A 16,012-nucleotide genomic window follows, 5' to 3' on the forward strand; every position below is an offset into this window, starting at 1 on the left:
AAAATATTACAGGTGAGGTTTGTATATTTTCTTCTTAAAGTTCAGCATTCTATTTCCAATGCTCTGGTATTTTTTTTTTCTACTGGGCTTTGGCTTCTGTTAGGTCATCCTCTCTCTAGCCTTCATCTTCCTCTTCCTCTCCTTCCTCACTGGCCCCCTCCGTCTCGTCTTCTTCTTCCTTGCTCCTCATTTCCTCCTCTGTTGAAAATCTACTGTCGGAGAGCATCTGCTTTTCGGCTAAGACATCTGGAAATCGAGACTGTATGACGAAGACAACGATAACGCACAGCATGAAACACGCCCCTCTCAGGAAAACGGTAAACAAGCACAGAGGATCGCACACAAGGGGGCGGGGCACTTCCCAAGGCGGGTACCAGAACTGGTAATCTGTAGATACACGAGAAATGGAAGAAAGCTAGATTTCATGTGAAGTGGCTAATTTGTTTAAGAAATAAAGGACAACAATACATACATGTAGCTTGGTCACGATCTGCGTTACCTAGAAAGAAAAATAAAGTCTGTAAAGAAATGCATACATTTTCCCCCTACTTTCTATAAGAATATTCCCAACAGCACTGCACCCATCCTTCATGCTCTTAGACTCCAAGGCAGTGGTTCTCAACCTGGGGTCGCATATTGGATATCTTACATAGCAGATATTAGCTCAAGATTCATAACAGTAGCAAAATTACAGTTATGAAGTAGTGATGAAAATAATTTTATGGTTGGGAATCACCACAACACGGGGAACTGTATTAAAGGGTGACAGCATTAGGAAGGTTGAGACCCACGGATCTAAAGTCTTTGATGTCCTGTTCTGACTAGTAGCCAATAAGTATACAATATTCTTTTTGTAGAAGCCAGCCTGGTTGGATAGAGAAACACAGAGCTAAGGAGATATGGATTCTAGGACTGATGACGTCTCGAAGCATTGTGTCACCTTAGCTAAACACTTCACTTCGACCGGCTAAGGGCCCCTCCCATTTATATTATTCCAAATCAATATGGATCTATTCATTTCTCATATAACTCTCAGTTTTTTTTTCGTTTCTGAAACAGCAAGGTCAAGTCCACCACCTGGGATTCATTGACTTTATTTTTTTTTCAATGAGATAATTACATTTGAAAATAGACAAATTCCTTTTTATGAGCTTAACTGGGTGGAGAGGGTCAGATCATCATTATTTTTCCTTCTACTGAAAACAGATTCTTTTCTCACATAATAACCCTGATTACAGTTCTCGTTCCTCCCCGCCTCCCCTCCCACCTGGAGCCACTCTTTCTAAGCCAATCATTCTTGACTTGCAGTGAGAGGGTCACTAGTGGGCACAGGTGGACAGTGCAGTGCCAATGAGGGCTTTGTCTTACGTTGGTAGCGTCTCTATGGTGAAGTTTAGAGTTTATTTCTTAGGCTCCTGAACTCTGCTGCGCCTTCGCTGTCATTTTAGCATCTTGGTGTTGGCCCTTCACAGTTTATGAGGCGGCTCTCTCTATCAGACCATCTTTAAAAAGGAATCCTGTTCCATCTGGTGTGCAGGGTCTCTTCCTGCCGCACGGGTGATGCACGTAAAGACCGGTTAGCAGAGGCAGTGATGTCACAGCATCTTCTTCCTTGCCACTGTTCTTCATTTGTCACCATTAGTTTCCTTTTGTTACATTCTTTTACATTTGTATTTTGTTAAATATTTAGACAAATTTAAATTTATTTGTAGATACATTGTTTATCTGCTCTCGAAGAAAAGGTTTTAGTTCATGTGGGTAAGGGAGGCTAGAAGGTGTGGTGTCTCATGGAACTGGAGTTACTGGTGGCTTTGAGCTATCTGACTACTGAGCTTCATGACCTCTGAGCTGCCTGACCACTGAGCCACCTGACCACTGAGCTCCCTGACCACTGAACCACCTGACCACAGAGCCTCCTGACCTCTGAGCTGGCTGACCACTGAGCCTCCTGATCACTGAACTACCTGACCACACAGCCTCCTGATCACTGAGCCTCCTGACCACTAAGGCTCCTGACCACTGAGCCTCCTGACCACTGAGCCACCTGATCACTGAGATTCCTGACCACTGAGCAACCTGACCACTGATCTTTCTGACTACTGAGGTTCCTGACCACTGAGGCTCAGCCACCTGACCACTGAGCCACTTGACCACTGAGCCACTTGACCACTGAGCCATCTGACCACTGAGCCTCCTGACCACTGAGATTCCTGATCACTGAGATTCCTGACCACTGAGCCTTCTGACCACTGAGGTTCCTGACCACTGATCTTCCTGACCATCGAGCCACCTGACCACTGAGCCACCTGATCACTCAGCATTTTTTACAGCCCATGTCTATCACCTTTTAAGTCTTAATTTTGGTCCTTGGATATAAAGGATATGAACATCAAAATCTGTATCTTTCTTCTCTCATTTTATCAATTACATAATTTTTATATTTTATTATTTTTATTTTTTCACAATTTCATATATGCACACTGTGTCAATTATCTCTCTCTCCTTTTTCCTCTTTATTTTCTTTCTTTTATTTTTTTGAGACAGGGTTTCTCTGTGTAACAGTCATAGCTGTCCTGGAACTAGCTCTGTAGCCCAGGCTGACCTTGAACTCACAGAGATCCACCTGCCTCTGCCTCTGAAGTGTTGGGATTAAAGGTGTGCATCACCACATCTGGCTTAATTATGTCATTTTTCATGTTGCTAATTTTTTGTTACATTCTCTTGGTAATAATAATGGTCAGGTTTTTAAAAGTCTATTAATTATGATGTCATTCTTACTAATATCTTTCACTGCATCCTCCAACCCCCATCATCTTCAGGAGTTTGTTGGGGAAGCACTCACGTGAACTGCATATCAACAGTTCCTGCTGCTCCCAGAAAAAAAAATTGTCTTTAAATTATATACAAAGTTTAGCTATGTATAGATTTTTGGTTAACTCTCTACATGTAAAGGCAAAATAGGCCTCATTCCACTGTTTCTTTGTTCTGAACATACAGTACGGAAGTTGAAGACAAATCGATGTTTTCCCCTTAAGTGAGAATGTCACCTTGTGAGTGTGGAATTGCTGCAACACCTGTGCAAAGCCCAATCTTTACTGTAGAGCTGAAACCAGAAACAAGAATTCTACGAACGCTATCTTCTGCGTAGTTTTAGAATTTGCTATTCATTAGAACAACTACAATATTTGGAAGCTGTAGGAGAACTAGATAGCCTAGTTCTGAAGACATTGCTGCAAGCCAGAGGGAGACACAAAGGAACAGGAGCCCCAGTGGTTACTGAAGAAAAGAGAATTGCTGGTTTTGTTGCCTTTTCTCTGCTCTTAGTAGCCACACAGGACCGTAGGCACCACCCCCATCTTAACTAATAATTAGTAGTAACCATTTGCTAATTACTGGATTACCCTTCCTCAGAAAGGAACATCTTTACATCCTGGATAAACTTAAACCTGGACAGCACTACTCTCTCGACTGTAGATGGGCTCTTATGTTTTTCATTGGTGGAAAAATGTTGATGAGAGGTTGAGTCCAGGCTCTGTGCTTTGGCCCTATTCTGTGAGAAAAGGACTTGGGAGTTTGTGTCTCGGGTCTTCTATCTGAAGCTTGAAAATGTCTTCCTTTGGATTTGGGATCTACAACTGCAGACACAGTCTTGAAACCTGACTGCTTTTGGACAGATGTAGGACAGTGAAAGAAATAACTCAGTTCTAATGAAGACAAAACATACTTATTTCTTCCTTCTGATTCCCAGTGGTTTTCAAAGAGAAAGCGTAACAGTGGAACTTAATCACTGCTTAGGAACTGAACTTACAGTTGTGGTTCTAAAGAAGATGGTAGAAGCCATATTTTAACTTTTCTTGCCCATTATAGAATAAAACATTATAGAATAAAATATACATGTAGCATAGGATTCATGGGAGATCATTATGATAACTCTGATGAGCAACTATCTGAAGGCAGACTGAGAGAGAACGTCAGGATTCAAAGTACCGATGAACTGCTGTGTCTACTGGCTTTCCCATTTCTAGTACTTCCCCACTGAAACGCAATACTTCCTCCAATGCTGTGAATTTTCTGGTTTGGGCAGAACTCGAAAGAGGACTTTGGCTTTGGCTGAAGGAGTAGGAAACCCTTGACAACGAAATAAGTAACTAAGGAATGCTGAAAGCAGGAAAAAACAGTCTCTCTCAGGGAAGATTCCCTCAATTTTCTTGATCAACTATCAAGTGGCCAGTCTTGAAATCATATACATACAAGTAACATATAGACTGAGGAGACTATATTTAAGTATTTAGTAATATACACATACAAATATACATACACATACACACACACACACACACACACACATATATATATTTGTAATGACAATTAAAGCGAATAGAAGCCATGGATTTGAGAGCGAGCAGGGGTGAATGGGGCTTGAAGGAGAAAAGGTAAAGTATAAAATGATATATTTTAATTTCAAAATAGAATAATATTAATATCCTACATAAAATTTAAATAAGGAACAAATATTTTATAATGAAATATTCCAATATATCTGAGATATAATTTGGTCATGAAATTTTCAACTCAAATGAGAAAGGTATGTAATAATCACCAATGACAAGATAAAACAGATATTGAAATTATTAGAAAACATCCTTCAAAGAAAAGGTCAGGCGGAAAATATCACCTGTATTTTAGAGAGGAACCAAATGAAAATTTTAGAACTGAGAAATACAGTGACAACCACGATGATGTAACAAACTAGAAATGACAGAAGAGTCTTTGATGTTGGAGGGGATAACAGAATGACCTTTCATCTCTAAAGACTAAAAACAAATTTTCAGTGAAAAGTCACGAGCGCTTCAAGGAACCGAGTGGATACAACACAAGCTCTCCTGTCTATGTCACACACAAAGCCAGAAGGAGAGCTATGACGTGATCTTGGCCATTCTTACAGATGTAAGATGGAATCTCAGAGTTGTTTTGATTTGCATTTCTCTGATGGCTAAGGATGTTGAGCATTTCCTTAGTTGTCTTTCAACTATTTTAGATTGATCTGTTGAGAGTTCTCTGTTTGGGTCTGTACCCCTTTTTTTTATTGGATTATTGAGTTTTTTTTGTATATTTTAGAGATCAGCCCTCTATCTGATATGGGATTGGTGAAGATGTTTTTCCCATTCAATAGGCTGCCATTTTGTCTTGTTAACTGTGTCCTTTGCCTTACAGAAGCTTCTCAGTTTCAGGAGGTCCCATTTATTTATTGTTGGTCTCAGTGTCTGCTACTGATGTTATATTTAGGAAGTATCTCCTATGCCCATGCATTCAAGGTTATTCTGCACTTTCTGTTCTATGAGGTTTAGTGTAGCTGGATTTATATTGAAGTCTTTGATCCATTTGGACTTGAGTTTTGTGCATGGGGACAGATATGGATCTATTTGCATCCTTCTCATGTTGACAGATCAAAATAGCCACTATTTAAGGACTTAGTTGTGAAGTTCATTCAGAGAGTAACTGTTAGTTCTCTTTCCTTAACCCTGGGATACCTGTTTCCTTACAGGAAGCAGTGGGGCCAAGGAGAGCAAAGAAGGCTCTGCAGTTTGGAAATACCTATAGATGCACAGTATAGCGACAGAATAGTGACAGCATTAGAGTCGGGATCATAATAACAGCACAATAAAGTGAGTGTCAGCCACTCTGATATCTTACGGTCTTACATCTTATGGATTTATTTTATCTTACTGCATAGAAAGTCTGTGCATCTGTCGGCACTGTCACACCGGGAACAAACTGCCCCTGCTTGATAAGGCCTCCTTGTCAGCGTTCCTCTAGAAAAAAAAAGTAGAAAGTAATAAAAGGCTCAGTTTTTATGCCATTTATTGCTTATTAAATTTATGTTATTAATTTATGCCAATTGAACAACGTTTTCCCATTTTACTATTTGAGGAAGATGACCTAGTTAAGGAAATAGACTCAACTGTGAGCAGATATACGGCAGGCAGAGATATCTGCATATCAGTGTTCACTGAAGCTCGATTCACAATGCTGTTAGGTGACTAACCTCGGGGTCCATTAGCAGCCACCTAATTGGGCTGAGCCCTGATTGACTGTGCACTGAGTTCCTATGGCTGGCAAGGCCATGGGACTCAGAGGAGAGCCTATTGCTGTCACTTGCCTAAATCAGGGGAGTTTCTCACCGTGGTCTAAGGAGTTATTCTTACACACACAGAAAAGTGCGGTTTACACTCACCAAAGACGCTTTTCTAGGCAGCAGACAGAGACTATGATGCCTGTGCTTGGTGGTCAATATGACTCCATCCAGAATGAACTATAATCCAGACAGGGCAGCTACGCCTGTGATATGTTTTTGCTCGGCTTAAAGTGGGGGAATCCACTTCCAGTTCGGACCTTTGAGGTAGGAAGATGAACTCCTCTAATCTGGACCCTGGGATGGGAGATGCACTTATAATCTGGGCTACACCTTCTGTTGGACATGGAAAAAGGAAGCTTTTGCTTTTTGCATGCCTGCCCTCTGCTTGCTAGCACGTTCATTCCTTGACTGGCATGAGAGCCTGCTTTGGGGGATTCTAGCACATGTTGAAAAGCAGCTGAGAGTTCCAGGCTTGTGAACTGAGCATCTACTGGATTCCTGGACATACGTTCACAGCCAGCCATTGTTGGATTAGCTAGATTGCAGCCTATAAGATATTCCAACAAACTATCTATCTATCTATCTATCTATCTATCTATCTATCTATCTATCTATCTATCTAATCTATCTATCTTATTCGTCCTGTAAGTTTTGCTGCTCTATAGAACTCTAATAAAGAGACTGTTACAGAAAGTCATAACTGGTCCGAATGCAGAAACCAACTGACTATAGGGTACCTGCCCCCAGTTAATTAATACCTTTACAACACAACCTCTAACTAAAGGCTCAGGGAACTTCATAGAAAGGGAGCAGAACGACTGTAAGAGCCAGCGGCCAGGACGTCTGCTGTGAGAGTCTCTTCTATAAACAAGTAAATAGGACAGGAAGTGGAGGCAGGAAGGAGGCGGGGTTTGCAGTGAGAGTAAAGGTGGTCAAGGTACACTGTATGAAATCACCAAAAAGGTAATAAAAATGTTCTTTAAAAAATAGTATGATATATTGCTAAAAAAAAACCCCCACAAGATCCTCTAGCTCTTTATATGTAAGTCTTGGGACACTGAAGACTATGGATTTTATTCATAATTTTCTCACCTGGCATAATAATGTGAGCTTGAGCTAATCACTAGCATGTTTTAAAAGCAGAGTTTTCTTTGGTTGATTACAGTAGAGAAATCAAACATTTGAAGTATGAGGCTTGGCTTTTGCTTACCTGATGGGTGTGTGTGTGTGTGTGTGTGATGTATCAAGGAATGCAGAGCTTTTAGCAGATGAGAGACATGCTTGGCTGACATTCAGGAGGCAAATGGAAACATTGAGTCCAACAAGCCTCAAGGAACTGAATTCTCAATGAATTCAGCTTGAAGGAGTTTGGAACAGATTGCCCCCATTGATAACGTAGTAGACACACTGATTTTTGTCTCGGAGGCCCTAAGCACTAAACCCAGCTGTTACGTGATGGAACTCATGACCTAAGAGTCTTGATAGCAAGGGAATGCTGTTCATAAGCACTGTGTTTGTGCTATTTAGTGTGCAGCGGTAGAAAGCCAGTCCATGTGCTAAGCCCCTGCTCCAGATATTACTGTGTGTGTCTGCATTAAGGGGTTACCCTGATTGCACGTGCTCTCTCTGTAGTCTATGCTCTACGGAGCACCTAGAGTAATACAAATAAAACATTCCTTACAAAGTATAAATGAGATCATGGCAGACAATCGCTTATGACCTTCCAATGACTTTGCCGCTCCCCAAATCAATTCCAGGATCTTTAACATGGCATCGTTTTTTCAGTTTTATCTACTTACACCCACTCTTCACCTCAACCTCTAACCATAGTTACCCCCTTCTCAGATGTGCTAAGTTCACACAACTCCAGAGAATTTTAAACATTAAATTTTGCTTATTTAGTTATTGCTGTGTGTGCGCACATACACACACACACATAGATAGGGTGCCGTGGTGTGACTGTGGAGGTCACAGGATAACGCTGTGGAGTTCTTTTCAAACACACATCACAAGTAAGGATTATTGCTTTAAAATCACTCACCCTGGTGCATAGTTGCATATGAAAAGTGCTGCAAAGTGGATATTTCCAATTCTTGGGCATGGAGTAACAGCACAACCAACTTTGTAGGAGTTGTCCCAAACAAGCTGAAACAAGCATGTCAAAGACAATGTAAAATTCATTTAGCAGTACTTACACTATACATACTATATTCCATCCACACAGAATCTTTAACCAAGAAATTCAAGCATGATCCAAAACTGCTTTTCGACCCAGGCAAAGCACTGTCATGGACTCGGGGAGCATTTCCCAAATGTGGTTACATCAACATTGTCATAGTTTCTTATGATGGAAACGGCTGAAGAACACTGATGCAGGACCAAGCTTTTAGCCAGTGGAAATCACCACTGAAGAGGCAATTTGCCAATACCTGATTAAATTGGACAGTTTTACGTCTTTGGCAGTCAGAAAGAAAGATCAGAGAGAGAAGATGAAGAGTTTTGTAGAGGTGGAAGTTTCTAGCAGAAGGGAGAAAAGAGAAATAATAGGGCTACAGGCAGGAAGGAAGATGTGAGAGCGACAATGCCCCAGCATCTGTCTTTCCTCTTATAGAGGAAGCTGGACCACAAAATGAAACAAAGTATGGGCTTTGCATTCGGAAAGACCTAGAGGAGATCTGTTCCCTATTACAGAGAAACAGACCCTGAATTACAAGGGGAAAGGGACTGGAATAATGAGAGGCATTCCAGAAATTCTCTGTGTAATCTCAAGTATTAGTAAAATTTCAAGTAAGAAGAAAGTTCTTTTGGCTCATAACTTGTGGGGAAGGGGAACCATTTCTATCTCCTACTTAATTTTTAACCAACTTATGTTGTTGTAAAATTTTAATTATTGAAGAAATATAGTGATATATTAAAGAAAAGAGACAAAAATCTAAGTGAGACCACTTGCCAAGTAACATGTGTGAGGTTCTGGGAAGCTATTCCCATTACTGCAAAAATAACAAAATAATATAATAAAATATAAGAGTTGGAGCAAAGTCTAGCAGGTCTAATATAAGGGACAAGAATGTCTTGGCGGCTTGAATTACAGAAGAGAAAACAGTATAGTAACAGGAAGGGGATTAAAATTATATTAAGGAGTCTAGCCTTGCTATGTATAATAAGGAGGAACTAATAAAAAAAAGAATGGATCAAAAATTCTTAGAAGAATTCATTTGTTAAAAAAGAGTGGAGTTCAAATCCATAATTTCAAAATTATGTTTTAAATGGAATACGATGTAAGCTGGTTGAGATCATGTCATGTTTTAAACAAATTCATGTTCATTCAAAATCTTTTTAATTTCTGACGTAAACTGAGAAGAAACTGAGCAGAGTCATGTTGTTGGGAGAGTATGTGGATAAAGAGACAAGGTCTCTGTTCTCCGTGTTTCAGTTACTGTGTAAAATAATAGAAATGGGTACAGAAAATTAAAGGCGATTGAGACTTTCTGGAAGGTAAGGAGGACATCTGGAGTTCTGGGCATGGGTGGTGGAAATAACACTAGAAGTCAGCCGATTAGCTACAGTCTACCTACTGATCTGTGGGCATTAAGACATCTTTTATGCTTGCGCATGGTCAGCAATTTGTAAACTATCTTCTTTAAGAGTCTCCCCAGCATTTCTACCATGTGCTAGTTTCAGAACAACCCCCTTGATCTTCAGGTATGCAGACAACGCTTATTTCTTGTATTTTTCACATAATAGATGGAATGGCAGACGTTTAAGACAAAGGAGTAATTTTATCATTTGAGTTTATAAACTTAAAGCAGAAAACTAGGCAAAGCAATTAAAAAACTACTAATTTAATGACAATATATAAACCAGATACCTGAATATAATGGGAACAGTTTTCATCCTCAAGGCAAGTGTCATTTTGAAAATTATAACTTTTCTTTTCTTCATGCCAGCTTCTGATGGCGATGCTTGCGGTAAATTCATTTTCAGGGCCAACCCACATGTTTTCACCGATACCATTAAATACGGGATGGGACTCGTGGGCTTTGTCTAAATGAGTATTACGCTGATACAGACATTTCTTCCCCCATGCCCTAGCCGTACGTGATAAAGCTACATCCCAAGTCTGAAAATAAACACATACAAAACCCAGAGAAAACAAGAGAGTTAAAAATCATGTTGTTTTAATGCTCTAATATTTTTTTCTTGTTTTCTCTCTTGGAACAACTCTTTACTATTTACGTGTTTTCTGCTTCTCGTTTTCTGAGCAATATTTGTAGGAAAATCTTCTTTTCATGCCATTACTGCTTCCTAAGACAAAGGGCCATTAATACATCTATAACTGAAATATTCAAGTGAGAGATTGAACCACTCATTCTAATACTATTGTCTACAGCCTTTTCAGGATTACATAATAAACTTACAGTTTGATCACAATATACATTTTTAATATTCTGGTTTTTGTGCCTAGTAAATTGAAATATCCATCTAATAGCTATTTGGTGAGCATTCACTATAATAGAATATTATTTTCAGATATAAGATGAGAGGGCAGTGTATATTTGGTCCTCAAGATGCTGCGTTTCTAGTGCTGGGGAGGCAGAGACAGGAACTGTTAGGACTTCCTGGCTTCCATTCAAGCTGAAAAAACTGGACACTAGATTCAGGGAGAAATCGCATCTTTAAGGAGGAGTGGAGAGGAGGACACCTAAGGCCCTCTGCTGGCCTCTGTTTGGGCATGCACTTGCAGGCTCACACAGAAGCATCACACATATACATGTGCACACACACACACGCACACACACATACAAACACATATACACAAGTATCACATACAAACACACGCACACACTCACACACACCCTAGTTTGTGTCAAGCTCTTTTGACATTTGAACTCATACAACATCTTGTCGATAAATACATCCATTTGCAATCTACCTATTGCATACCTGAAACTCCTTTCCTGCAAACTTTCTGACAGCTTTCTCCATTCATTAAGTTTTCATCTTAAAATTTCCTTTCTCATCTGGAGCAGCCAGTCATTTTACTTTAGAACACAATTACGACTTGTCTCTTGAGCACAACAGAGTGAGTCTATGAACTGAGAGCTATCTCCCCAGCGCCACAAAGTCTACACGCTCTTGTCACTGTCCTCAGTCTGTCGTTTCACTGGTAACTCTTACTTTACAGACAGCTCGAGTTGACAATCATCAGTGGACATCTAAAACTCAGCCTGCGAAAGTTTTAAGGTAAAATGTTACTAAAAAAAGGTTTTGGAAATTAGTTTTTAGAAACATTTAAAAAATTGGACATCCTTTCAAGTAATTTTCCTATTAGTCACTCGCTGGCTGCCAGCAGAACTGAATAAACTTTGAGCTTGGTGAGAGAAGCCGTCTCAAAAGAATTCGGCTGACAGCATCCAAGGGAGACACTATGTGATCTCCTCTGGCTTCCATATACTTGCAAACAAATATGCACACGTGTAAGCCTGCACACATATGTACCAACACACATATACCGCCAATGCGATCTCCTTTGGCCTCCATATACTCGCAAACAAATATGCACACGCGTAAGCCTGCACACATATGTACAAACACACATATACCGCCAATGCGATCTCCTTTGGCCTCCATATACTCGCAAACAAATATGCACACGCGTAAGCCTGCACACATATGTACCAACACACATATACCGCCAATGCGAAGGCTTTACAAAGTGAGAAATGAAGGTTACCTGGGAAGCAGAAATCTGGAACTCATTATTCACACCCTGACTGAGAGAATTATTAAAGGATGTATTCTGATTACAGGGAAATTTAAAAATGATTTGAATAAAACAGGAAGTCATAAAATTAGTATACACAAATACATGCATCAATATACATTAACAACAAATAATCTGAACAGAAAACCTGGGCACATAATTCCGTCATGATAACATTAAGAAATAATAACAACCTTAACCAAACTGAACTTTTTTAAAAAAAACATAGAATGTTGTTAAAGCAAATCAAAGAAGACAGTATTGAAAAGACTGGTTTCTATGGCCAGGGACTTGGAGACTTAACACTGGCATGCCTTCACCACACCAAACATTCTGTAAAGTAGTGTGACCCCCTAGAGAGTATTAAAGAAAAAGTCCTGAAAGAAAATAAACTCAGAAGAGGGCTTGGCAGACTGTGGGGTGAGATTAAGGAGCTCCGCAATAAATTTCTGCACACACACAGTACAGGCTGCCAAGACCATTTAATAGGCAAAACAAAACTAAACAAAAAAACAAAAAAACCCCAGTGCTTTAAACTAAGTCTTGGGAAAGTTGGATATCCACACAAAAAGAACGGAATTAGACCCTTATATCAAAAAATTAATCACAAACAGATGTAAGACCTGAAATTATGCTTTGTTGTTGTTGTAGTTTTGAAAATGTGGAAGAAAACTTAACAAATTGGATCTGGTAATGCTTTTTCTAAGACAGTACCAAAAGCGTACGCATGAAGGAGGTAGACCTCATCACAGTTTCAACACTCTGTACAGATGTTTATTTTTATTTTTACATGTATGTTTCACCTGCATGCACATAGTGACACCACCCGCATGCCTGTCGCCCAAAGAAGGCCCTTGGAACTTGGGTTACAGTAGTCTGCGAGGGGCGGAAATCAAACCCGAGTCCTCTGCAAGAGTAGCAAGTGCTCCTAACTACTGAGCTATCTTTCCAGCCCCGCATTTAACATTTTTACTACCAACAGATAGGCAACCGGTTGGAAGTATAGGAATGAGAAGCTAAATAAGAAGGTGAACCCAAAGAAAAACATATAGGCATCCTCCTGAATATTAACCTTCATCAGGTGAAGAAAGGAGACAGAGACAGAGACCCACATTGGAGCACCGGACTGAAATCTCAAGGTCCAAATCAGGGAGCAGAAGGAGAGAGAGCACGAGCAAGGAACTCAGGACCGCGAGGGGTGCATGCACACACTGAGACAATGGGGATGTTCTATCGGGAACTCACCAAGGCCAGCTGGACTGGGTCTGAAATAGCATGGGATAAAACCGGACTCGCTGAACATAGCAGACAATGAGGACTACTGAGAAGTCAAGAACAATGGCACTGGGTTTTGATCCTACTGCACATACTGGCTTTGTGGGAGCCTAGGCAGTTTGGATGCTCACCTTACTAGACCTGGATGGAGGTGGGAGGTCCTTGGACTTCCCACAGGGCAGAGAACCCTGACTGCTCTTGGGGCTGAAGAGGGAGGGGGACTTGAATGGGGGAGGGGGAAGGAAATAGGAGGCGGTGGCGGGGAGGAGGCAGAAATCTTTAATAAAGAAATAAATAAATTTAAAAAAATAAAAAAAAAAGGAACGTTAAGCACATAAAACTGTCTATCCAATGGGAGAGCTGACAGCCTGTGTTCAAGGGGTGAGAGGGGGTAATGCCAAAGGAACCACTGTGCCAATCTACCTTTCACAAAGTTTCTATGTACTTTTAGTCTTTGGAACAAACACCTTTCCTAAGGGGCGTTTTCCTACCCAGATGTTTGAGGCCCATTTAGACTGGCAGTGAGGAGCCAGAAAAGTCCTTTTCTTTTATCACAATGTGTCTTTAGATAATTAATAGGGTCAATAACCAGTTAATGACCCTTTGGGCATTTGAGGAATCACATCTCCTCCCAAGGCTAGGTATGTCTCGGGTCCCAACCCTCTGACTAGTAAGTAGGACCCCTGAAGTCCTCTACTTTAAAAGCTGCTGATTGTAGAGTCTTGCAGCCCCCATGCCTTCTGATCCTGGAAGTATCCAGCCTAACAAAGGGGCCAAGGCAAGCCCTTGGGAGCAAAAATCAAACCAGTGATTAAAAACAAACAAACAAAACCCCTGAAAACCTAGAAGGAAAGAAAAGGAATAATAATAATAAAAAAACCCTAATAAACAAGTTTTATTTTTTAAAGGCAGAATTAATGGGAAAACATTTACAATGGGCAAAAGATCCAAATTTTTAATAAATTTTAAATAAAATAGGATCTGTCGTACCCCGAGCGTCTCAGTTTCTACTAGTTCAGATCCAAGTAGTCGCTCTTTGTTTTGTTACTTGGTTGATCATTGATAAGGGCGCATTGATTCTTAAATGTTTTTAGAAAAAAAACCCGGTTGCACCAGGCAGGCGGATCTCTGTGAGTTCGAGGTCAGCCTGGTCTAGAAGAGCTAGTTCCAGGACAGGAACCAAAAAGCTACGGAGAAACCCTGTATCGAAAAATCAAAAATCAAAACAAAACAAAACAAAAAAACCCGGTTGCATTAAAATAGCATTTTTAAATTGGCGTCCCTTAAAATTTGCACCTCCAAGGGGTACCCCTACTTCTTCCCCACTTGGTCCTATGGACCAAGGAACTGATCATGTTATCAGAGCAACAGTTTCCCCACGCTTTAGAGAAGGGGCCTGGGTGGTGGGAGGTTTGGGAAACAGCCTTCCGGCCTCACCATGAAGCGCAGGTTAGACCCTGCGGGGAAGACGGAGCCTCGGATATCATTGTGGAGATTCACGTACTCGTTGATAAAGTCCACATCCTCTTCATGAGGCAGGAAGTTGGCGTTCAAACCAGAGCCCATCAGTAGGAGCCACAACTCACACAGCCACAGCTTGAGCACACGCCCTAGTGTCAGGGGGCGCGAGGGAACACTCCCCACTAAAGACGAGGGCAGACGGGGCTTCATGCTCACCCACCAAAGACAGTCAGTGCACATGCGCCAGCCCTCCCCGGTGACCTGCCAATGTACGGGTCGGCAGAGGGCTCTTAAGTGGGAAGAGAAGGAGGAGGGAGAAGTGGGCGGGGAGAAAAAAAAACATTCATGATCAATGTCTGCTTTTTGACCGAAGTCAGACTTGAGCTAATAATCCCAGCACTCGGGAGGCAGAGGCAGGCGGATCTCTGGGAGTTCGAGGCCAGCCTGGTTTACAAGAGCTAGTTCCACGACAGAGAAACCCTGTCTCGAAAAACCACACACACACACACACACACACACAAAAAAAAAAAAAAGAAAAAAGAAAAAAGAAAAGAAACGAGTAAATTTTTCACAACGCTTATTGAGCATTATCTAGAGTTCGTTTTGGACACTGAACGGCGTGTCTTCGTTTCCTGATAAAACATTAGTCTCTACCCCAAGTGTTGAGTGATTGACAAGTCCGAGATACCTTATAATTGTGTAAAGGGAAATAGTCATTCTTCACGTGTTAGGGACGAGCATCCAGCTCATTTTTTTTCTTATCTACTGAGTTGTGATTGTTTTTATTGTTGTCTCTGTTAGGGACAGAAGATTCTCTTTAAGTCTTATCCAAGCATAACTATAAAGATTGTTAAAAATTATCTTTGATTCACGTGATGAAAAGCAGAAAAACCTACACAGGATGATTTCAGTCGTACCTTTATTCTTTCGGTGCATGCAGTGAGGCAGCTTATTAAATGAGTGAGAAGGACCAGTAGACAACACACAGTCCTTCCTCTCAAATATGAATTAATTTTTTATGTTCGTTTAAGGAGAACAAACAAAGAACAAAGCTAAAAATACACAAATGTATGATTTTGTCCTCTGAATCGTAGGAGTACACTTCAACTTTGTTGACTTTTTTCTCAGTCTGTTCCACTTTCTTTTCAGTGCGTGTGTGTTCACATGTGTGTGGATGTACATTTGTGGTGCATGTGCATGTTTGTTGGCCCAAGATCGACTGAGACGTCTTCCTCTGTTGCTCTTCATCTTCTATTTTGAGGTAGGGTCTCTCAGTTAAACTCCCAGCTTGCTGACTGGATTCTATCTGGTTAGCCAGCATGCTCTGGAAACCTTAGTCTCTACTTCCCACACGGTGGGATTAGGTGGACTTCCAC

At 40.8% G+C, this 16,012-nt stretch overlaps 1 protein-coding gene across 1 annotated transcript; it reads right to left on the reverse strand.

Moving 5' to 3' along the window:
- Window positions 1–115: 115 nt before the first annotated feature.
- On the reverse strand, window positions 116–14,846 carry Glipr1l2 (GLIPR1 like 2). Its single transcript, XM_057757419.1, has 6 exons — window positions 14,613–14,846; window positions 10,005–10,256; window positions 8,178–8,281; window positions 5,728–5,813; window positions 473–499; window positions 116–387 (listed from the first exon to the last, which is right to left on the reverse strand). Exons 1-6 carry the CDS (start codon window positions 14,844–14,846, stop codon window positions 116–118), a joined length of 975 nt encoding a protein of 324 aa, XP_057613402.1.
- Window positions 14,847–16,012: the final 1,166 nt, after the last annotated feature.

Source organism: Chionomys nivalis, chromosome 25 (genome assembly GCF_950005125.1).
Source record: "Chionomys nivalis chromosome 25, mChiNiv1.1, whole genome shotgun sequence".
NCBI classification, from domain to species: Eukaryota; Metazoa; Chordata; class Mammalia; order Rodentia; family Cricetidae; genus Chionomys; species Chionomys nivalis.

Bases quoted from the DNA above. Each gene is read 5' to 3' on its own strand.
- Glipr1l2 (XM_057757419.1), bottom strand. From the start codon at position 14,846: ATGAAGCCCCGTCTGCCCTCGTCTTTAGTGGGGAGTGTTCCCTCGCGC. The intron at 5,814-8,177 runs GTGAGTGATTTT...TTTTTTTTCTAG, and splicing joins ATATGCAACTATGCACCAGG to AGGAACGCTGACAAGGAGGC. The intron at 388-472 runs GTATGTATTGTT...GTGTATCTACAG, and splicing joins AGATCGTGACCAAGCTACAT to ATTACCAGTTCTGGTACCCG.